General features: G+C 45.7%; 2 gene segments (V, D, J or C); both read right to left on the bottom strand.

The window, feature by feature from the left end:
* LOC148149260 (Ig kappa chain V region Mem5-like) overlaps positions 1-24,053 on the bottom strand; it is a 524,204-nt gene that overhangs the window by 335,056 nt on the left and 165,095 nt on the right.
* On the bottom strand, positions 7,528-18,824 carry LOC122546442 (Ig kappa chain V region Mem5-like). The segment is given in 3 exon segments: positions 7,528-8,401; positions 17,929-17,960; positions 18,527-18,824. Coding segments are annotated over 3 exon segments (642 nt in total).

The following is a 24,053-nucleotide window of genomic DNA, read 5'->3' as shown; positions in this document are numbered from 1 at the left end:
ACAGCAGAGTTTGTTTTCTCTGTTGATTAAATTCACCTTGTTTGCTCCTCTGAGCACCTGAAAGAAGGGGCAAGGCTCCGAAAGATTGTATTTTCTAATAAACCTGTTGGACAATAACCTGGTGTCGTATGATTTTTGACCTTGTCTTCTGATCACATTCAGGTTATTCCCACAAGCACTGCATGTTCTTGCTTCTCCAGGTCAGCAGGTGGCGATGTTGACTATGGCTTTCACATTGGTCTCCATCAGAGAGGACCCACAAATCAGGGACAGAGACCAGAGATTGCAGGCCTCGCTCTTGCTCCTCAGTCCCAGATCCGAGCACAATGGGCCCCCTGGAATCCCGAGCCCTGTGCAGAATGCAAATGGTGTGACTGATCCTGCTGATTGTTTCCAACCTCACCAGATCTCCACAGTCACTGAGATTATTTAAATACAGCCTTTGCCTATTAGGGACCCTGATTGATGGGATACAGACTGAAATGGGTTAATAATACAGTATTGGGGGGTTACAGATGCAGATTGTCAAGTGGAAATCTGATGTTGTGGCTCTAACAGAGATCCGGGATTGGGGATTCCTGGATACAAGGTGTCCAGTAAAGATAGGAAAGAGGGAAAACTGCGGGAAGTGGTGGGATTGATCTGGTGCCAGACATTACTGACCAACCTTAGGCCCTGAGATATGATGGAGATGAAGGGTAAACTGTGCCGGGCTTTAACTCACTGTTACCAGAGTAAAACAGGGATTACCCATTTCACAAAAATGGATCTAACAAACCAGGTGCATGTGAAACACCCACCCAGTCCCCGAGAGAGGGAGGGACAAGAACAATGACATTCTCAGACAGAAAGGATGCTAAAAATGGTATCACCCCGAGAGTGAAGGGTGGGGTGGAGACAGTGGCAGCGACATCCCCCAGAGAGTAGGGAAAGTAACATTGACACATTTAAAACTGTATTATCACAAGTGAGAATTCAAACAGACACCCACTCCGTCACACGGTGTTGAAGATGCACTGTCCTCATCAAAACCACGTTTTCAAACCTCTTCATAACACGTAAGGGGAGAGAAACATTGAAAAATGTATTATCATGATTGAGAGATGGTGCATTTAAATCTTGGACCATGATGGTAAACGTTCTGAGCCGTAAACAACACTGGTGTATTGACGTCATTATCTTATTAAACAATATTAAAACCTCGGCCAAACATTTTCCTGCAGACAGTGTATTTAAAATATCAAGAGACTTTCCTCATTGTTGGTTTGATCAGTGACGCAGCAAGGAAACAGCAGCTGCCCCATGAACTCCAACAAAAGAATGAGAACAGGCTCTTCATACGGAGCTGGCTCCCGAGAATCCAATTCAACAGCAGGGACCAAAGAACAAGGAACAATACAGCACAGGAACAGGCCCTTCGGCCCTCCAAGCCTGTGCTGACACATTTTGGCCTTCATCACAGAAACTGTCTTCACCTACAGGATTCATAGCCCTCTATTCCCTTCCTATTCATGCATTATTTATTTATTGAATAATTCTATTCTGTCTGCTTCCACCCCCTCCTCTGGCAGTGTGTTCCAGATACTCAACTCCCTTTGTATAAAATACTTACCTCACACATCTCTTTTAAATTCCCCCGCCCCTTGAACCTCTGTCCCTGAGTAAGTGATGCATACACCCTGAAAAAAAGCCTCATATTTTCCATGCTACCTATGCCGTTCACAACTCTGTAATCTTCTATCAGGACACACCTCATTTTCTTGTATTCCAATGAAAACAAAGTCAGTCTATCCAACCTTTCTTCAGAACTACAATCCCCCATACCAGACAATATCCTGGTAAACATTTTCTGCACCATCTTCAAAACATCCACATCCTTCTGGTAGTGTGCTGACCGGAACTGCATGCAATATTCCAAGTGTGGCCTAACTATTGTTTGATAAAGCTACAGAATAATTTGTCAATCCTTATACTCAGTGTCCCTTCCAATGAAGGCAAGCATGCCATAAGCCTTTTTTACTGCTTTACCTTCCTGTGCTGCCACCTTCAGTGATCCATAAGCATGCACACCCAGATCTCTCTGCATATCAATACTCCAGAGGATTCTGCCATTCGTGGTATAATTCCCACCTGTACATCACCTTTCAAAATGCATCACCTCACATTTGTCTGGATTAAGCTCCATCTGCCATTTTTCTATCCAAGCAGCCAACTGATCTATATCATGCAGTATCCTGTGACAAACCTTCTCATTTTCCACAACTCTACCAATCTTTGTATCAACCGTAAACTTACTAATTAGACCAGCTATGCCCTCCTCCAATTCATTTATGTAGAACACCACTGAACCCTGTGGAACATCATGAGTCTCCACCCTCTTCTGAAAACTATCCTTCCATTACTGCCCTCTGTTTCCTGTGACTTAGCCAGTTCTGTGCCCAATGCTGGGAACATTTTAGACAAGACACCTTGTTGCCAGCTCGTTACTGCAACTTGATCCAGTTCATCCAGAAAGAGAAAAAGGACAATGTGCAGATTGTTGAACAGGCCCCTGCACCTGGGCCTGAGGCAGGGGCCCAAGCTCAAACACACTGGCCTCACTTCACACCAACCTTCACAGAGTGCGGGGTCATGAACTCAGGCCATCAGTTCCTCTGGGACCGGGACGGAGTGAGAGAGTAGGGGGAATGTCCAAGAGTCAATAACTATTAAAGCAAGATGGAGAAAGTGTGTTGGAAAGTGTTCAATGGAGGAAACATACTTTGTGATACCAAACATGTTTTGTGATACCCAATACTGACATAGTCCACGTGTATCATAGAATGAAAAAAAGCACAATCTGGAGACAAACAAAAATCACATCAAAGTACTCCGTTTGGATATACCATAGCATGCAGGGCATTTTCATCGTGATGCGGTAAGTATCCTGGTCCGAAAGCTGTTCTCTCTTTTTCTCTCTCTCTCCCCACGATTCTCCAGATGGAGCCGGTTAGATCCTCTCAAAGCCCCAGTTTATTTGTACTGTTCAGTAATGTGGGGATGTCGATGGTGGACTGGGGTACACCTGATGAAGGAGCAGCTTTTCGGAAGCTTGTGGTTTAAAATGAACCTGTTGGGCTAGAACCTGCTTTTGTGTGATTTCTGACTTTGTATTGTTCGGGTAGAGAGAAACAACTGCCTTCTAGTAACTATAGAGTATGCACAGCAGCTGAAGATTATGGGTAATGACTCCTTCCATTAGCCATGAATAAACCCACATTCATTCCAGTCGATTCCAGTGGGAACGACCTGTCAGTTGCATCCCAGATATTACATGGCTCACCACCGCCATCTCCAGGACAATTCGGGAAGGGCAACAAATAACCGACACGTCAACGCCCACCCCATCCCAGGAGAAATCAAAATAAATGGCATACAATTCAAATGATCAAACTGGTGAGGCTTGAATTCATCTCTTTGAAAGACTGGAGCCTCGGCCAGAAACAGAGCCATGACATGGGTGACCCTGGTTTGTCAGACTGAAAGGTGGAGTGTCCTTTGGATTATCACTGGGATCAGCAAAAAATGAATTATACTCAAAGATCTAACAAACAGCTGTCAAAGTGTGCCCACAAACTGCAGAGAACAGCACTTGAGGCTTCGCGTCCCCATCTCCATCCTTGCTGCCCTTCCCCTCTGTCCTGCAGAGGGCGGTGGTGACCCATGAGTTTCTAGAAGTGGATCTGACAGAGGGACAAGGTTCATGCCCTCGGCCTGAGCACAACTGCCTGACCTGCTGTGCTTTCCCAGCCCCACACTTTTTTTCCTAGAAGATTCGATTACTTTACAGTGTGGAAACAGGCCCAACAAGTCCACACCGACTCGCCGAAGCGCAAACCACCCTACATTTACCCCTTACCGAACACTACGGACAATTTTAGCACGGCCAATTCACCTGACCTGGACTGCGGGAGGAAACCCACCCAGAGAATGTGCAAACTCCACACAGTCAGTCGCCTGAGGCGGGAATTGAACCCGGGTCTCTGGCGCTGTGAGGCAGCAGTGCTAACCACTGTGCCACCGTGCCGCCGACTCCAAGCACAACTATCCCTCAGGAGAATGAGCTGTGACACAAGAGGAAATATGGGAGTGTTGGAAAGGCACCGGCAGCCTGGTCAGCCTGCAGAGGGGCAGAAACAGATTTGATGAATGAGCTGAGATGCAGACTCAGGCTTTCAGAGTCACATAGTTTACATTGTTACTGACCGTGGCTCCATGGGCAATGCTCCTGCCTCATCGTCAAAATGGTCATCGGATTGAAAGCCACCTCAGAAATGAGAGCACAGAATCCAGGCTGAGACCGAGGTGCACTGCTGAATGTTGCACAGTGTCTGGCTCCACCATTTGACGCTCCACCACCACCACACCCCGACCACCCCCACCTCAGGGGGTTCGACAAGATCCCATTCTGAAGAGATTCCCTCGGGTATCCTGCTCGCTATTCAACGAGTATCGACAAAACAGATATGTCTCGTCATTTGTTTCCTGTCTGCGGGACCTCACCATCTTGTACATGAACGTGACTGCTCTGTGCTCACAGCTTTGAATATTCTGAGATGATTTTAAAAAAACTGCACCAACAAGAGTTCTTTCCTCATTATCATGTAAAAGGGAGGAGTTAATATTTGGGATTCAGTGATGTTTTATCAAAAAAGCAGCAACATTTTATTTTATTTCATTTTAGGTTGTCTTATATTATTTTATTTAAATTTTGTTTATCAAATTTTAGCCCGCTTGTTTGGCACCACTTCCACACATATCCATTCCCTCCACACCAACATTCAGTAACATTTGTGTGCACTATCTACAAGATGCATTGCAGAAATTCACCAAAGGTCCTGAGACAACACCTTCTAAACCCATGATTACTTGAATCAAGAAGGACAAGGGCTGCATCACCCCAGCAAGTTCCTCTCCAAGCCATTCACCAGTTTGACTTGGAAACATCGTCACTGGGTCAGAATCCTGGAATTCCCTTCCTAAGGACATTATGAGTCTACCTCCAGCACACAGATTGCAGCGGTTGAAGAAGGCAGCTGAGCACCATCTTGTCCAGGACAATTAAAGATGGACAGTAAAAACGCTGGGAAAATTAAGAGTAGGCGTGATTCGGGACCAGAAAGTGAGACTGTGATGTCTCAGTTATTCCTGGACATTGATGTGATCACATCTCAAATACCGTATTGTGTGTAGTTTTGGTCTCCTTATTGAAGGAAGAATATAAATGCATTAGAAGTGTTTCAGAGGAGTTTTACCCGATTGATCCCTGGAATGAGTGGGCTGTGTGATGAGGAAGGATTGAAAAGACTGGCCTTGTTCTCACTGGGGTTTGGAAGAGTGAGGGGTTTTCCTGTCCCACTGTATTCTCCAACTCCCTATCTGCCTCCCTCGTGTGTCGTACCCTCCTGCCCCTTACTACACATGGAATTGAACAGTGCAGTCCTGAGGCCTATAACTTCCTTCTGGAACTAAGTCTCCAGGTATCTCCGGCACTCCCTGATATATCACTGCTTTTTCAATTCAGCCTTCATTCCAAACTCCCTGAGTGGGAGTTCCTGTAGTTTTTTACATTCACTGCAGATGTATTTACCCTGAATCATTTCAATGCAATAAAGAAATGTTGATCTCACTTACAACTGAAAAATATCCATTCCTTCATTGGTCCAGTAATTGTCTTCAGTCTCTGTTTTGAAGTTTCAGTACTTTCCATTTATTAACCTTCCCTAATGGACATGTCCTGAAGCAGTCTATTTACACAATCCCTCATACGAAACAATTTCCAGATTCCTATTTTCTTCTTTACCATTTTGTTTCATTCAAACCAAGTGCATGTGCAGGCTCCCAGCAGCTGAAGTGACAGTCCCAAATCACTTTGGAAAAACAAAGGTGGACTCCTTCCCTGAGTTCACCAAACTCCCACACTGACCAAACCTCCCAGCATTCCCCTCTGTGCTGGCTGCACTCAGTGCGAGCTGCAGTATATAAGCTGCCCTGTATTTATATTGCTTCTGATTTAGATCACTCCATTCTGAAGTGCTGTTGTTCAGGATCTGGGTTAAGCTCACTCATTTCTCAGTCGAGAGCTTCCTTCTTTCAGCTTGAAAGAGACTTTACATGTGCAACCAGAAAATGGGACTTCAATATTGGAATCTGTTCTCAGGATTGATGGGCTCGATGATTTGATTCAATGAAATAACCTCGTCTAATCTCTTCAGGGGTCGACATTTCAGGTGTAACCCTTCTTCAGGAAGGGGGAGGGTAGGTGTGAGGGGAGTTGCATTTCAAGGGGTGGGTGGGAGCGAGATGGTGAGGTGGGGATAGTTTGAGAAAGATAGAGAGTATGACCTGATTGGTCGATGGGAGAGATAAATCCAGAATTATCCCTCCCTTCGACTAACCATGTCCCACTCTCGACCTGTCTCCACCTATCCCCACCTAACCACCCTGCCCCCACCACTCCCTTTATCTGCAGCTCCCCCAACACCCACCCACCCCACTTCCAGAAGAATGTTTACACCCAAAACATCGACTTCTCTTCTTCCTGATGCTGCCAGTCTTGCTATGTTCTCCCAGCCTCCTGCTTGTCAACCTTGGATTCCAGCATTTGCAGTTTGTCTCTAATCTCTTCAGGGACCAGGATGAGTGTGAGGAGATTGGGTTTTGATGGAACTACCCACAGACTGAAGTCAAAAAAAGCAAAGTAAGAAAGGCAAGTGGATCAAATTCGAGAGAGCAAATTGTGAGCAAAAAGTAATTGTTACCAGTTTAGCAATTGCAAAGGAGAGAGTGACCACATTGAATTGCTTCTGGTGTCATCCTCTGTGTCCGAACATTTCACAGAGCCAGCTCCACATCCTTCCAATGAGAGGCTTTGTCAATGAGAGGCAACAGTTCCCTTCCCACAGCGCTTTTTAAAATGTCTTGTCCCAGGGAATCACTGAGGCAGAGAATACTTCACCTTTTCTGGGAAAGATAGAGAAATATAGGGTGTCAAGGAGCAGTTTCTCTGCCTTCAGGGTCTGACAGAAGGATGTGTGTAGTGTGTGGATTCTGGAGACAGATCACTGAGATATTCCTCACTCCCATCAACACCTGCCTTTATTCTGACATCAGTTTCTATTCTTCATTATAAAGTACCCCCACCAGCTTCAGACTGGACATTTCACACCCAGCCCCCATTTCCTCACACTGGAATCAAGAACCAAACGTGCCCCATCTCAGGATTGTCCTCTGAATGTGGTGTCAGTGTGCTAATGCTGTGTTTGAATGAAAGAGCCACGGTGGAATCTGGGACTGAATCCAAGGGACACACGGGACCATTCCATCGCACTTTAAGAGTGAAGAAAACCCAAGTCTAATTTAAGGAATATTTATTTCCCAAAACCTGTGAAATTGTTATTCTGAGTAACAAGATGCTGCTGATCATATTCATCAATGCAGGGTTCCCAGTAGCTCTGGCCATTTCCAAAGCACACACGAGACAGAGACTGAATCTTCTTGATCTTTATTCTTTTTTCCAGATTTACATTGACAGAAAAAAAGACTGCAATTAACAGCCCAGACAGAGGAAGCTGCTCAAAATCACAGCCACAATGGAGCTTGAGGAAAACACTGGTGGAGATTTTCTCAATAACCTGAGAATCCTGTCCCTTTAAGTAGTGACAGAAGCTTAAATTCGAACTGGCGGCTGAGCAGGAAGGAGATCTGGTTTACTGAGGCAGCAATTTCAGAGGTTCACATTGTTTTGTACAGCTGACAGTTTTCAGTATCTTCGAGAGGTTTTACTTGGCATCACAAGTCATCACTGTCCCCATAAAACGCTCCCAGAACAGGGTCAGCACGGGGTTTGATACAGAGTAAAGCTTCCTTTTGATCCCAATGACCTGCCTTAACCCCTGAACCTCAGAAATGTCACCGAGCCAATCCCAAGAAGGAAGAGAGTTGAAATTCAGTGCTGACAATGACCTTTGTCCTGCCAGCTCAGCCCTGTTCTATTTAAAGTTGTGTCTCCTCTGTGGACTGTCTCCAACACTCTACACACACTCTGATCTCCTGATGCTCTTGCTGAGGGGAGAGGGGAGGGTCACATGGGTAAGGGCACAGGAGAAGCGAGCGTTGGACTCCCAGTCAGACCCAGAGAGGGTCAGCAGGCTGCTGACACTGTAGGTGCTGTCTGAAGCTCGCAGGTAGTTGCTGGTCTGAACCCCGTCTGAAATGACTGCACCGTCCTTCTTCCACTGCACCTCCAGCTCATCGGGATAGAAGTGATTGGCAAGGCACACCAGGGTGGCAGTGCCCTTGGCATTGACCTGCTCTTGGGAGGGGGGCAGCAGGGTCAGCTTCGGCTGAGAGTTCTCACGGCCTGAAAGACAAGACAAACAATTTTAATCCCTGCCATTCAAAGGGATTTCAACTCTGAACATTCACTGGCAAAACAATCCATTTGAACATTTGCATTCAATACCGAACAAACCCCATAAAAGGACAGGGCCTTTTAAAATTGTTTCTTGGGATGTGAGTGTCACTGACAGGGCGAGCATTTATTGCCCATCCCTAATTGCCCCTGAGAAGGTGCTGGTGAAAGAGAAGGGACAGTTTTGGATCATTGTTTAGGGAATGAATGTGGGCAGCTGGAAGGGCTATCAATGGGGGAGCATTTTCATGACAATGATCAGAACTCAGTGAGATTGAGAGGAGGGATGGAAATGGAGAACCATGGAGCAAGTGTAAAAGTTTTCATTTGGGAACAAACCATTTTACTGAACTAGGCAGGGATTGGGTAAAAGTGGCTGAAAGACAAAATGCAGGGGTGAAATTTACCAGGACCTGAGGAAAGCAAAGAGCTGACAGGATGAAATGTGTCCAAATGAAGTCCGAGAAATCCCAGTGATGTTTTATAATCACAGAAAGAACAGGTGAATGAAGGAATGTATGAGGCCCATTCGAGAGCAGGAAGGGAACTTGTGTGCGGTGGTGGAAGATGGAGCAATGGTTCCTCATGAAAACTTTCGGTCTGATTTTACAAAAGAGAGGGACAAAGCAGAAACTAGTTCAGGAGGAGGACTGTGCAATATTGGAATGGCATCGTTCACATCTGAAAGACTCCCAGTTCATCCAAAGAAAAGAAAGATCCATGCTGTCCCAAAGACATTTGCAGACAGTGTGGGACTTGTTTGAAATGTGGTCACTGTTATAATGTAGGAAATGTACAAGCCAGATTGTACACAGCAAGATACCACAAGCAACAATGAACCAAGGAATATTTTTGAGTGATGTTTGTTCAGGAATAAGTATCAGCCTGAATACGATTCAAAGAGAAAGTAACTAGAACAGTTGGATGGAAAATGAGGAAATAAAAGTTAAAGGAGAAGGGAGGAATACTGGTTAGTGATGGAATTGATTGTTACCAGAAAATAAAAGGAAAGGGACAGAGTATTGTGAATGTCATATTGTACTGAGGAAACTTAAAAGTGCAGGGAAGCTCAATATAGAACAATCTTAAAGGCTTTGTATCTTAACGCATGAAACATTCGGAATAATGTAGACAAAGTGATACCACACAAACCAAGGTAAATCAAGTTTCTGAGGAATTTAAACGAATTAAAGAAGGTAGGGGGACAGGACACTTTATTAAAGCATCCAGACCAAGTAATAGGATAGAGAGTATGGAAAGAATCAAGAATCAAAATTGAAGCCCTGCAGGGTGGAATGGTGGGTCAGTGGTTAGCACTGCTGTCTCACAGCTCCAGAGACACAGATTCAATTCCAACTGACTGTCTGTGTGGGGTTTACACATTATCCCGGTGTCTACTTGGGTTTCCTCCCATTGCCAGAAATATGTGTAGGTTAGGAGCATTATCCATGGCAATTGTAGGGTGGGTGGGATGTTTTTGGAGGGTCAGTCTGGGCTGAATGGCCTGCTTCCACACTGTAGGGATTCTGTGATTTCTAAAGGAGATAACTATGAGAAGGAGACAGTCAGTGCATGACTGAGGGTGTTGTACTTCGATGCATCGAGTATATGAAACAAGGTAAATGAGCCTGTAGCGCAGGGACGTGGCTGCAAGGGGATCAGGGCTGGGAACTAAATATCCAGGGATGCACATCCTATTGAAAGGAAATGCAGGGGGATAGACGGTCAAGTGTGAAGCAAGAACTGAAGGTAATCCTTGTTGGTCAGGAAATGGTCTTGGGAAGACTGATGGTATCAAAACTTATAAGGCCCCAGGGGCCAGCAACTCATGAGAGTATTTAAGAAAGTGGGTGTAGAAATAGTGGACACATTGTTGATCATTTTCCAACATTCTGTCGACTCTGACAGAGTTCCAATGTACTGGACAGTATCTAGTGTAACCCCACTTTTTAATAAAATGAGGGAGAGTGAAAATGAGGAATTATACATGAGGAAAACACTGGAGTCAGTTATTAAAGATACAGTAAACGAGCATTTGGAAAGCAGTGACAGGATCGGACCAAGTCAGCATGGATTTACGAAAGGGAAATCAGGCCTGACACATCTTCTGGAAGTTTTTGAGGATGTGATCAGTAGAGAGTGGACAAGGCTGAATCAGTGGACAACAAAAATTGATGAAAAGGTTCAGCAGGTCTGGCAGCATCTGTGGACAGCAATTGAAGTTAGCGTTTCAAATTGAGTGACCCTCCCTCAGGACCCAGTGGATGTTGTGTGACTGGACTTTCAAAAGGCTTTTGACAAGGTCAAAAGTGAGTTAAATTAAACCTCATGATATCAGAGGTAATGTATTGACATTAAGAGAGACCTCATTGGTGGACAGAAAACAGAGAGTTGAAATACATGGGTCCTTCTCAAAGTGGCAGTGATGAGTGGGATACCACAGGGTTCAGTGCTGGGACCCCAGCTGTTCATAATATACATAAAATATATGGACAAAGGAATTGAATGCAATCCCTCCAAATTTGCAGATGACACTCAGCTGGGTGACAATGTGTGCTGTGAGGAGGATGCTAAGAGGCTGCAGAGTGACTTGGACAGGCTGGCTGAGTGGACAAATACTTGGTAAATGCAATATAATTTGGGTAAATGTGAGATTATCCACTTTGGTGGTAAAATAGGAAGTCAGATTATTAATAAATGGTGAAGGTTTAGGAAAAGGTGAGGTGCAATGAGAGCTAGTTGTCATGGTGGAACAGTAACTGAAAGGGGGCATGCAGGTGCAGCAGGCAGTGAGGAAAGCTAATGGCATGCTGGCCTTCACAGTGAGAGGATTTGTGTATTGGAGTAAGGATGTCTTGCAGAATTATACTGGGCCTTGGTGAGGCCTCACCTTGAGTATTATGTGCAGGTTTGGTCTCCTCGTCTGAAGAAGGACATTCTTACTATTGAGGGAGTCCAGCGAAGGTTCTCCAGACTGATTCCCGGGACGGCAGGACTGACATATGAGGAAAGACTGGATCAACTGGGCTTGTACTCACTGGGATTTAGAAGAATGAGAGGAATCTCACAGAAACATATAAAATCCTGATGGGAATTGACTTGCTGGAAGAATGTTCTTGATATTAGGAAAGTCCAAAACTAGGGGTCACTGTCGAAGATTAAGGATTAAGTTATTCCGATGTTATGAACCTGTGGAATCAAGGGATATGGGGGTGGAGTGGGAATAGGATAATGAGATTGGGTAATCAGCCATGATCATATTGAACGGTGGTGCAGACTCAAAGGGCTGAGTGGCCGATTCCTGCAGCCATTTTCTATGTTTCTAATGATAGGTACATCTGAAGGGGGTGGGGGTGGGGTGAGGGAGGAGCAGGTTTATCCTGTCAGGAAGAACTGAAATTACATCGACAGCAAGAGGAAATATGGAGTTGGAAAGCATAGAATCTGTGTGGGTCAACTTAAAGACCCACAAAATAGCAAAGGGCTTGATGGGACTTATGTACAAGTCTCCTCTCAGTAGTCGGGATGTGGGGCAGAAAATAAATCAGGAGATAGAAAAGGCATATAAGAAAGGGATTATTACAATAATCATGGGGACTGCAATATGCAGGTGGACTGGGAAAGTCAGCTTGGGAATGGATCTCAAGGAAAGGAATTCATGGAATGTCTGCGAGAGGCTTTTTTTTTGGAACCGTTTGGGGTAGAGCCACTAGGAAACAGGTAATTCCGGATCCGGTGATGTGTAATGAGGCAGCCCTGATTGGGGAGCTGAAGGTGAGTGAACCCTGAGGGAGTAGTGACCATAATGCGTTAGAATTCACCCTGCAGTTCGAGAGGGAGAAGCTGGAATTCGATGTAATAATCGGAGTCAATGAGCAAGTTAGCAAAGGAGAGCCAATGGACATGATCTATTTGGGTTTCCAAAAGGCCTTTGACAAGTTGCCACACAGGAGGCTGCTAAATAACATAAGAGCCCACTGGGGCCCGGTACTGAAATGGACAGAGAATGGAAATAAATGGATCTTTTGCAGGATGGCAGCTGGTGCCTTGTGCAGTTCAGCAGGGGGCAGTGTTGGGACCTCAGCTATTCATGTAACAATTAATTATATATTAACGATCTGGGTAAAGGAACTGAGGACATTGTTGCTAAATTTGCTGATGACACAAAGATGAGGGGAGGAACAGAGGGAGTTGAGGAAGCAGAGAGACTGCAGAAGGACTTGGAAAGGCTCAGAGAGTGGGGAAAAAAAGTGGCTGATGGAATACAAAGTGGGAAAGTATGAGGTTATGCCCTTAGGTTGGAAGAATAGAGGCTCAAACTGTTTTTTAAAAGGGGAAATTTGGAATTCTGAAACCCAAAGGGACTTAGGAGTCCTCTTTCAGATTTCACTTAAGGTTAATATGTAGGTTCAGTTGGCAATTAGGAAGACAAATGCAATATTATCATTCATTTCAACTGAGTTAGAATACAAGAGCAGGTGTGTACTGCTGAGGCTGTATGAGACTCTGGCCAGACTGCATTTGGAATATTGTGAACAGTTTTGGGACCTGTATCTAAGGAGGGATGTGCCTGCATTGGGGGAGATCCAGAGGAGGTTATGAGAATGACCCTGGTGGTGACAGCCTGGTCTGTCGAGGAGAGATTGAGGACTGTTGATGTGTACTTGATAGAGTTCTTAAGGACATGCGGAGATCACATTGAACCTTACAGAATACTGAGAGGCCTGGATAGAGTGGGTGGGGATGAGATGTTTCCACCAGTAAGAGAAACATGGACCAGAGGGCACAGCCACAGAATTTAGGGATAATCCATTAGGACTGAGATGAGGAGGAATTTCTTCTGCCAGAGGGTGGTTAATCTGTGGAACTCATGCTGTGGAGATGAAGGCATTGAGTGTGTTTCGGACGGACATTGATAGATTCCTGATTGGGAAGGCGATCAAACATAATGGGAAGAAGGCAGGAGAATGGTCATGAGAAACACATCAGCCATGACCAAACGGCACAGCAGACTTGATGGGGCGAATGGCCTAATTCTGTTCTGTTATCATATTGTCTTTTGAACAGACTCTGCAAAACACTGAAAGGCCTGGATTTGAGCACAGCTGGAGCTGTTTGTCATCAGAACTTTATCAAGGGATAACCAGGGAGTGGTGAGAGTGTGCACCCTGTTCCATGTGGGAACTTCAGGATGCTTCCCAGATCCTGGAATACCATGAGTGTAGGCAGTGTGGTCAGTGACAGCAATTGGAGCTCCAGGTTTCCGGAGATTGAGCAGCAGCTGGTGTCAGTGTGGAGTGTCCGTGAGGCTGAGAGCTCCGTGGAGAGCACGTTTCTAGATGTGGTCACTCTGCAGCTTCAGAATATACAGGGAGAGAGGGAATGGGGGAACAGCAGACAGTCCAAAAGGACCAGACAGCTAGTACAGGAATCCTCTGAATGCATCCCACTGTCCAACCAGGATTCAGTTTGGAATCCTGATGAGAATGATGGTTCATCTGGGGAGTGCAGCCAGAGCCAGGTCCACGGCACCACGGGGGCCTCAGCTGTCCAGGGGGGCACAAGGAAGACTGGAAGAGTGATATTGAGAGGAGATTTGAGAGTGAGGGCAATCGATAGTTGTTTCTGCAGCTGCAGATGGGAATCCAGGATTGTATGTTGTCTCCCTGGTATCAGGGTCAAGGATGTCACTGAGCGGCTGCAGAGCACGCTGAGGGGAAAGGGGGAACAGGCAGCAGTTGTGGTCCAGTGACAGAGTGAGAAAAGGGATGTGGTCCTGCAGTCAGAATTTAGGGAGCTCTGGAGGCAATTAGCAACAGGAGCTCAAAATTGTGAATCTCTGGATTACTCCCAGTGACCAATGCAAGTGAGGATAGGAACAGGAGAATAAAACAGGGTGTATCTGAGGCTGGAAAGGTGATCCAGGAGGGAGCGCTTGAGATTCTTGGGACATTGGGAATGACTTTGTGGGAGATGTGACCTCTATAGACCAGATGGGTTGCTCCTGAACAGAACTGAGCTCCTTGTGGGGTGATTTGCTGGTGCTGTTGGAGAGAGTTTAAATGAACATGGAAGTGGACTGTGGGAACCAATAGGAAATATCAGGGAAGAACACCAAGGAAAACAGAATCATGGAAGAGATAGATACTCCAAAGTAAGGAATAGTAACTTATTTGGCCGGGTCACAGTGAGGGAGAGAGTAATAATTTCTAAATCCAACTGACTGTGTGCATGTATGGGCCTGCGTGGAGTATGGGGAGTAAGATTGGGGAGTTACAGACGCATATTACCAAGTGAAAATCTGGTGTTGTTGCTCTTACAGGACTGGGTGTTAAATATTCCTGGATACAAGGTGTTCACTAAAGATAGGAAAAGAGGAGGAAGATGGGAGGTGTGGGATTGGTTAAGGAGATCAGTGCAGAGCTAGAGAAAGAGGATGTCCCAGAGGGGTCAAGGATAGATCGATTTGGTTTGAGATAAGGAACAAAAAGGTGCAATCAGATTGTTCAGTGCAGTCTGTCGGTCTCCAACTAGAGGGAAGGATGTAGAGGAACAAATCTGTAAGAAATTCACAGCACACATTTGGGTGACTTTAATTATCAGAATATAGAATGAAATCGGAGCAGTGTGAAGGGCAGAGAGGGGCCAGAGAGAAAATGCTCAGGTGAATTTTCTCCAGCCGTGTGTTCCCATTCCAATCAGAAAGGAAGCTCTGCCAGACCTGGATCTTGGGAATGAGGAGGCCCAAGTAGATCAAATGTCAGTGAGAGGACATTTAGGTAAGTGTGATCATTGTACCACAAGGTTCAGGGTGACCGTGGAAAAGGACAAAGGACAATCCAGAGTAAAGTCATGACCATGGATCATATCCTATGGATCACCTCCAAATGTCTCACTCTTAGAATTTTTCATATTTTATTTTGAAACTGAATATGAACGAGTTACTAATCTAATATTTTGCCGCAGTATTTACAGTTGAGAAGGACATGGAAGTGAAGGAAATTTGGGAAATAAATGTTGATGTCTTGGGAAGAGTCCATATTACAGAAGAAGAGGTGCAGTAATCTATTCTTTAAACTCATAAAGATAGATAAATCCCCAGGACCTGATCAGCTCCATCCCAGTACTTTGTGGGAAGCTTGGGAAGAGACTTTGACACCCCTTGGTGAGATGTTTGTATCATCAACAGCCACGGGTGATATGCTGGAAGACTGGAGCATGGCTAATGTTGTGCTGTTAGTTAAGAAGGTCTGCAAGGAATACCCTGGGAAGAATAGAGCGGTGTGTCTGATATCAGTGGGGAGTAAGTTGTTGGAGGGGATTTTGAGAGATAGGATCTAAATGCATTGGAAAGACAGGATTGATTAAGGATAGTCCACAAGGCTTTGTAAGTGGGAAATCATGTCTCTCAAATTTGATTGAGTTTTTTGAAGACATGACCAAGAAGATAGCTGAGAGCAGAGTGGTAGATATTGTCTACATGGACTTTAGCAAGACCTTTGACAAGGTACTGCATGGACAACTGGTTAGTAAGTTAGATCAAGTTGGATCCAGGGAGGGCAAGCTAACTGATATAAAATTGGCTTAATGGTTGGAGACAGAGAATGGTGGTAGAAGGTTATTGTTCAGACTGGAAGCCTGTGACCAGTGATGTGGCAAAAGGATTGGTTCTGGGTTCATCATTGTTCATCATTTATAGAAACAAATTGAATGAGAATATAGGGGGCATGGTTGTGAGTTTGCAGATGACACTAACGTTGTTGGTTTCATGGACAGAGAAGAAGGCTATTTGAGACTACATTTACATTACACATTGAGATAATAGGGAGGTGTTACATTTTGGTACAAAAACCAGGCCAGGGCTAACACAGTTAATTGCGGGGCCATGGGGAGTGTTGTCAAACAGGGAGACCAAGGGGTGGAGGCACATAGAGGATTGAAACTGGTGTCACATGGAGACAGGGTGGTGAAGAAAGCATTTGGTACAATTGCTTCTATCGGTCAGAGCATTACGTGTGGGAGTTGTTACGATTCTCCAAGGTATTGATCAGGCCCATTCCCAGTCACCCTGCTATTGGAAGGATGTCATTAAATTGGAAAGGGTGTAAAAAGGATGACAACGATGTCACCGAGACTGAAGGGTTTGAATTATAAGGAGAGGCTGGTTAGGCCTGGGCTATTTCCCTTGGAAGGTCAGAGACTGCTGGGTGACATTTTAGAGGTTAATAAAATCATAATGGGCATAGATAAGATGACTAGCTCAGGTTTATTCCCCAGAGTAAGGGAGTCCAAAAGTAAACAGCAGAGGTTTAAAGCAAGAGGGGAAAGATTCAAAAGGGACCTGAGGTGCATCTCGTTCACATAGAGGGTGGTGCGTGTATTGAATGAGCTGCCAGAGGAAGTTGTAGAGGTGAGTATGATAACAACATTTAAAAGGCATTTGAACAGGTACATGGACAGGAATGGTGTGGGGGAAATTAGCTAAATGCAAGCAAATGGGACTACGGGAATAGATAAGGGGAATAGTTCATGAAGGATGTGAATATTTTGCAGATGGGGTAAAAAAAAATTCCCATAGAAGGTTCAGGGATGAGGAATGTCAGTTATGAACAAATTTTGGAGAAGTTTGGACTGTCTTCCTTGGAGAAGTGAAGGCTGAGAGGAAATTTGTTTGAGGAATTCAAAATCAGGAGGTGTCCGGACAGAGTAAATAGGGAAAAAAATGTTCTCACTCATGAAAGGATTGAGAAGGAGAGGGCACAGATTGAAAGTAATTAGTGAGAAAATCAAAAGTGAGATGAGGAAAAACATTCTCAGCCAGCGAGTGGTTAAGGTGTGGAATGCACTGCCTGAGAGTGTGGTGGAGGCAGCTTCAATTGAAACATTCCGAAGGGAATGAGACTGTTATTTGAAAAGGAACAATGTGCAGGGTGACAGGGAGAAGGCAGGAGAATGGCACTCACTGAATTGCTCATTCAGAGAGCCAGTACAGACAGGATGGGCAGAATGGCCTCCTTGTGCACTGTAACAATTCTGTGATTGTGTGATTGAGCAGAGTTAAAGCTGGGGGAGGTGGGAGCTCGGTGTCTCACTGTGCTGCTGCTGCTGCTGCTGCTGCTGCTGCTGCTGAGGTCAGTGAGATCAGAGACTGGGACAGGGAGCCAGAGCTCACATCAAACTCTGCCTGTGTCCGTCACACTGAGACTGGCAGGAGGTTACTCACTGATTTCACTCCATGCTGCAGGAATGGGACCACGGCTGCAAATGGACAGAGCTCCTCCAAACGGTGAGTAAAACTGACTGACTTATATCTTGCTGCTTAAGCGGGGCAATAGGACTAAAGAAATACAGCTGGACACCCTGTTAGACACAGTGCTCCTCAATCAACCATTTCATTCACTGCAGCTTCTCACTAACACCTTCAACAATTCAGCATTTGTGTTTTAGCAAGTTTTGTATTGAAAGGGTTTACTTACTCAGTCTGAGCTTGGTTCCTTTACCGAACATAAGCCACAGTGAGAGCTTCCAGTGCAGAGGGTGTACAAAAACCTCTGCTCTCTCCTTCCCTCTGTCACTCTCACCCTATCCCTGTCTCTCTCTGTCTCTCACTTACTCTCTTATTCTCTTTGTCATTCATGTCTTTCTGTTTTTCTCATTCTGTTTCTCTTTCCCTCTCTCTCTGTAATCTCTCTCTCTCCCCCTCTCCCTCTCTTTCTCACTCTTTCCCTTTTTCTCTGTCTGGATTATGTCCAGCTGGGCTTGGGCGGTTTGTGAACTTTACTTTTCATTGTTAAATCTTGCAGCTGCTCTTCCCATGTGGCCATGGAGTGTAAGAGGGAAACTTGAGGCCTTCAGTGAGCGGTGGACACCACAGGGACTGGAGTGTGTAAAGGACAGTGACAATCCCAACATGGGGTAATTTGTTCAGTTTCATTTATCAATAACTGTGGACGTGTTAATGCAGGAGGTGGATGCATGTTCTCTATTTAATATTATATAAAATTGTGGGATGTGTCAGTACAGGCGGTGGGACTGTGTGTATTGAGGTTTTTGTACAGCTGTGTATCACTGTGTCAAGGGGAGCTGTAACTTTGCTGACAGTAATAATCAGCGACATCCTCATTCTGAACGTTGCTGATTGTCAGGGTGAAGTGTGTGCTGGACACTTCTGTCCCGGTGAATCTGTTGGAGACTCCTGTGAATCGTGTTGCTGCATTGTAGATCAGGAGAGAGGGTTTCTGTCCTTCTTGCTGCTGGAACCATTCAACATTACTACTGGCAATCTGACTGGATTTACAGGTGATGGTTGCAGTCTGGCCCAGTCTCACTGACAGCACCGGGGGTGACTGAGTCATGATGATGTCCCCACTGATACCTGAGGGGTTAGAGAGAAACACAGTGAAGTCAGAACTGTCACAGAAAGAGCCGGTCAAATGAGAGATTGTTGGAGACACTGAGCATTCCTCTGGTTTCAGTATTTTCCCTTCAATCACAAGTCAGTGGAATTGGAGTGAAATGGAGAGCAGCTAAAGATTCAAGGTGGAAGGAGAGAGATTTGTACCTGCGACACAGAATGCCAGGGGCCAGATCAGCTGGATGTGTGAAATCATGGTGTGTGCTCCTGTCCCTGTGCCTGGTTCCTGATAAACTCTCCCTTCACTGGGCTCGGCTTTATAAAGCTGCAGTCTGTGAGAGTCTGACTGGGTGTTCCTCAGTATGTAAATGGCATCAGGCAGAGAGAGCCACATCAGCCCCTCACACTTCCTCTTCTCTCTCTCTCTCTCTCTCTCTCTGTCACAGCGAATCATTGATGTGAACAACACTGAATGAGCCATTTGGCCCATTGTGTTTGTATTGGTCGACAAAAATATCTAAATACTGCTCCAATGTCATGAGAGTTTGTAACTCAACCAGCCTTTCAGGCAGTGAGTTCCAGACTCTCACCACCCTCTGGGTGAAAATATTCCTCCTCAAATCTCCTCTCACTCTCCAACTCGACTGGGCCTGGACTCACTCGAGCTCAGAAAGATGAGAGGGGATCTGATTGAAATGTATAAAATTCTAACAGGGCTGGACAGGGAGGAGGTTTCCCCTGGTTTGAGAGTCTGGCACCAGGGTTCACTCTTTCAGGGGGATACAGGGTGGACCATTTAGGGCTGACATGAGGAAACATTTCTTCACTCAGAGAATGGTCAACCTGTGGAATTCTCTACCACAGAAGGCTGTGGAGGACACGGAATTGAATATATTCAAGAAAAAGACAGAGATAATTGTTTTGCATTTTAACAGCATGAAGGGAATGGGAAGAAAGCAGGAATATGGCTTTGAAATGGAGGATCAGCCATGATCATACTGAATGACAGAACAGGTTCAAAGGGCCGAATGGCCTTCTCCTGCTGCAGTTTCTATGTTTCTATGTCTGTGTTACCTTCAGTCTCTGTTCCTGGTTATTGAGTCCTTTACTCATGTAAAAAGTGACTTCCTACCCACCCTATCACTGCCTCAAATAATCTTATACCCCTCTATCAGGTTCCCTCTCGGCCTTCAATGCTCCAAGGAAAACAATCCCAACCTTTCCAATCTTTCCTCATAACTGACCCTCCATCGCAGGCAGCATCCTGGGAAATCTCCCCTGTACCCTCTCAAGTACAATCACATCCTTCCCAGAATGTGGTGACCAGAGACCTGTCCCTCTCTCTCTGTCTCACATCTGCCACGTCTTTCTCTCTACCTCTCTCTCTCCCACTATTAATCTCTCTCATGTTTTCTCTCTCTCTCTCTCTCTCTCTCTCACTCTGTCTCACTCTGTCTCATAGCCACTCTCTCCAACTCACTGATGCTTTCTCACTCCATCTCATAATCTCTGTTTCTCTGTCTCTCACTGTTTCTGTCACTTCAACTAAAAGCCTCCGATTCTTATCTGTCCCTCTCTATTCCTCCCTCTTTCTCGCTCCTTCCCTCTCTACCTCCCAGTCTACAGTCTCTCTCCCTACCTCTCTGTCATTCTGTATCTACCCATACTCATGTGTCCCTCTCACGCTCACACTCAACCCTACCCTCTCTCTCGATTCTCTTCATGCTTGGTCTCACACCCATCCTGTCTCTTTGTCCTCTCCTTGTCTCTTTCTCTCTCCCCATCCCTCTCAATCACACTGATTCACATCTCTCTCTGTATCCCTGAGCCTCACCATTTCTACTTCCCTCTATCCTCTTTCTCCCTCTTGGTCCCCTCACATATCCCACACTGTCTCAGGTGCTTCTTTTGGGTGGCACGGTGGCACAGTGGTTAGCACTGCTGCCTCGCAACGCCAGAGACCCGGGTTCAATTCCCGCCTCAGGCGACTGACTGTGTGGAGTTTGCACGTTCTCCCTGTGTCTGTGTGGGTTTGCTCCGGTTTCCTCCCACAGTCCAAAGATGTGCAGGTCAGGTGAATTGGCCATGCTAAATTGCCCGTAGTGTTAGATAAGGGGTAAATGTATGGGTGGGTTGCGCTTTGGCGGGGTGGTGTGGACTTGTTGGGCCGAAGGGCCTGTTTCCACACTAAGTAATCTAATCTAATCTAATCTAATCCCTGTATCTCTCTCTCTCTCTCACACACACACACACACAGAGTCTCTCTCTCTCTCTCACACCCTCCATCTCTCTCTCTGTCTCGCTTCTCTCTCTTTCTCACAGTATCCCAGGTGGTGACAGTTGAATGCAGGATAAATCTCCCTCTGCTCTGCCCCACTAATGAATGTTAAGCCCTGACCCCAGTAGCATGTCTTCTCCTGGAGGGAGACCCTATTTCCTACATTGACCAGGGTTTGGCCTCTCTCAGGAAGACGGACATATTCTTGTCAAATGAAAGACAGTTCTGTGCTGTTGGCCTATTCTCACTGGGGACTGGTTTGTTCATAAACCTCATTCCATGAAGGCCCAGCAGAGAGAGGAGATCCTCAGGCCATCAGTGTGAGCTGGAGGGACAGGACAGGCTCTGACCCACTGACCCATTCTGTCCATTCACAACATGTTCCAATTCTTTCCCCTCTCCTTCCCCTTTCCACGGTCAATCTCTTCTGAAATGGAGTGGTCCCTTCCCTGTCTCATACCAAGGAGGAGATGGACATATTTTTAATGAATAATGGGTTAAAGGATGATGGAAAATGGGCAGGAAAGTGGAGTTGAGTCTGGGATAGGATCAGCCATGATTATATTGAATGGTGGAGCGGGCTCGAGGGGCTGAATTGCCTGCTCCTGCTCCTAGTTCTTATGTTCCTCCACCTCCTCCCCCATTCCTCTTACTGCAACTTTGTGCACATTCTTAGAATGTTTGGACATTGAAGGTGCGATGTGAATTCAAGATTTGCATTGAATTAATGTGGGGACAGAATTGTGCAGGGGCTGTGATAATTCCTGCAGTTGAATATCCTGTGTGGTACTATCACCGTGTTAAATAGGACAGACACCAAACAGATATTGCAACATACGACAAGCTCATAAATGGGGATGATTGCCAAAGATTGCACAATGATCAGCACTATTCTCAACTCCTCAGATACTGAAGCAGTCCACGTTCAAATGCAACAATATCTGGACAATATCCAGGTTTCATCTCAGAAGCAGCATTTCACATCGGTGTCATGTAAATGCCAGCCAATGACCATCACCAATAAGAGACAATCTAACCATGGCCCCTTGACAATCAATACTATTACCATCACTGAATCCCCACTATCAACATTCTTGAGGTACCATTGACCAGAAACTCAACTGGACTCACCACAAAAACACAGTGGTTACAAGAGCAGGTTAGAGGCTAGAAATACTGTATCAAGTAAATCACCTCCTGATTCCCCCAAAGCCCATCGACCAAGTCAGGAGTGTGATCGAATACTCCCCACTTGTCTGGATGGGTGCAGCTCCAACAACATTCATAAATTGATAGTGTCACAGAGTCATACAGCACAGAAACAAGCCCTTAAGCCAAACCTCTACATGCTGACCGGGTTTTCTGAAGTGAACTCTTCTCATTTGCCTGCATTTGGCCCATACCCCTCGAATTCATTCCTGTCTATGTCTATCGTATCCTCTGTCTTTCTTATCCACTCAAAAAGCTTGATACCATCCAAAACAAAACAAGCTCCTTGATTGGCATCACATCCACAAAACATCCACTCCCACCAATGCTCCATAGCAGCAGCGTGTATTATTGATAAGATGCTCTGCAGAAACTCTCCAAAGGTCCTCAGATAGCACCTTCCAAACCCATGTGGGAAAATAGAAATTGCACGAAAACCTCAGCAGATCTGGCAGCATCCATGGAGAGAAATCAGAGTTAACATTTCGGGTTGAGCACGAAGCATCATGTGACCCAGAAAGTCAACTCCGATGTCTCTTCACAGATGCTGCCAGACCTGCTGAGCTTTTCCGGCAATTTCTATTTTTGTCTCGGATTTACAGCATCTGAAGTTCTTTTGGTTTCCTTCCAAACCCACGTCCACTTGCATTTAGAACAAGAGCAGCAGATACAGGGGAACTCTGTGAGCTGCAAGTTTCCCTCAGAAAAGCTTAGCATCCTGACTTGGAAATATGTCGCTGGTCTCTCAGCCTTGCTGGGTTAAAATACTGGCATTCCCTCCCCAAGAGCATTGTGGGTCAACTTACAGCTTGTGGACTATAGCAATTCAAGACGGCAGCTTCCCACCACCCTCTCAGGGCAACTAGGGATAGGGTAAAGAATGTTGGCCCAGCCGGTGAAGCCCACTTCCCACAAGTGAATATGCAAAACCCAACGAAGTGTCCCTCAGGAGGGGAGAGGGAATTTTAAGGGTCCTGAGCTTCATTTCCCAGCCCCGGCAGTTTGTCTCCCAATGAATGAATGAGATACCAATTTGGAGCCCAGGTTAGGGGCAGTCTTGTGCTATAGACCCAGGTCTGCAAGAGGGAATCAGAGGTCCAGCTAAAAAAGAAAGATGAGGAGAGAGAGGAACAGGGTGACTATTTGGGTCACTCACAGCCATGATGGACTGAATGGCCATCCCCCTGTGCTGTCAGATTCCAGGGAGTGCAGATGGTTCACAGTTTTCTCCCGTCTCAGTAACAAACGTCCAGCTGCTCCGAGCTCCTTCTTTCACTTCCTCTCTTGGTGAAGTTTCAACTTTGCGATCTGACAGTCTTTGCAGTTATTTTTTACACTGGGGCTTTCTGCTGTGGTCAGAATCTCTAATAATAAGTGTCCAATCAGTGACAATCATAGCAGCTAAGAGCAGTCAGGACTGAGGAGCCAAGCTCACTGGGAAAATCACTGGGAAGATCAAAGCCATCCTCTTCAGCTCCCGGCACAAACTCCATCTCTCTCCCTGAGCACTGTCTGCTGCTCAACCAGACTCTTTGCAAACTGGGCCTCATCTTTGAGGTTGATCTGAGCCCGCATCCTCCACATCACAAAGATCAGCCATTGAAAATCTCAGCTTCATCATGGGGACGACAAACATGGCCATTCCAATGTTATACTGGCCGACATCATAGCCACCGCCTTCCATAAACTTCGGCTCATTCCAAACCGTGCTACCGATATCCGAACTTGCACCAAGTCTCATTCCCCCATTCCCTCCCACT

This window comes from Chiloscyllium plagiosum, unplaced genomic scaffold (assembly GCF_037043375.1).
Source record: "Chiloscyllium plagiosum isolate Xiang-an unplaced genomic scaffold, Cpla_swu_hap1 HiC_scaffold_9, whole genome shotgun sequence".
In the NCBI taxonomy this organism is placed as follows: domain Eukaryota; kingdom Metazoa; phylum Chordata; class Chondrichthyes; order Orectolobiformes; family Hemiscylliidae; genus Chiloscyllium; species Chiloscyllium plagiosum.
Note: the sequence above shows the minus strand (reverse complement) of the source record. Positions and strands in the feature narration are given on the sequence as shown.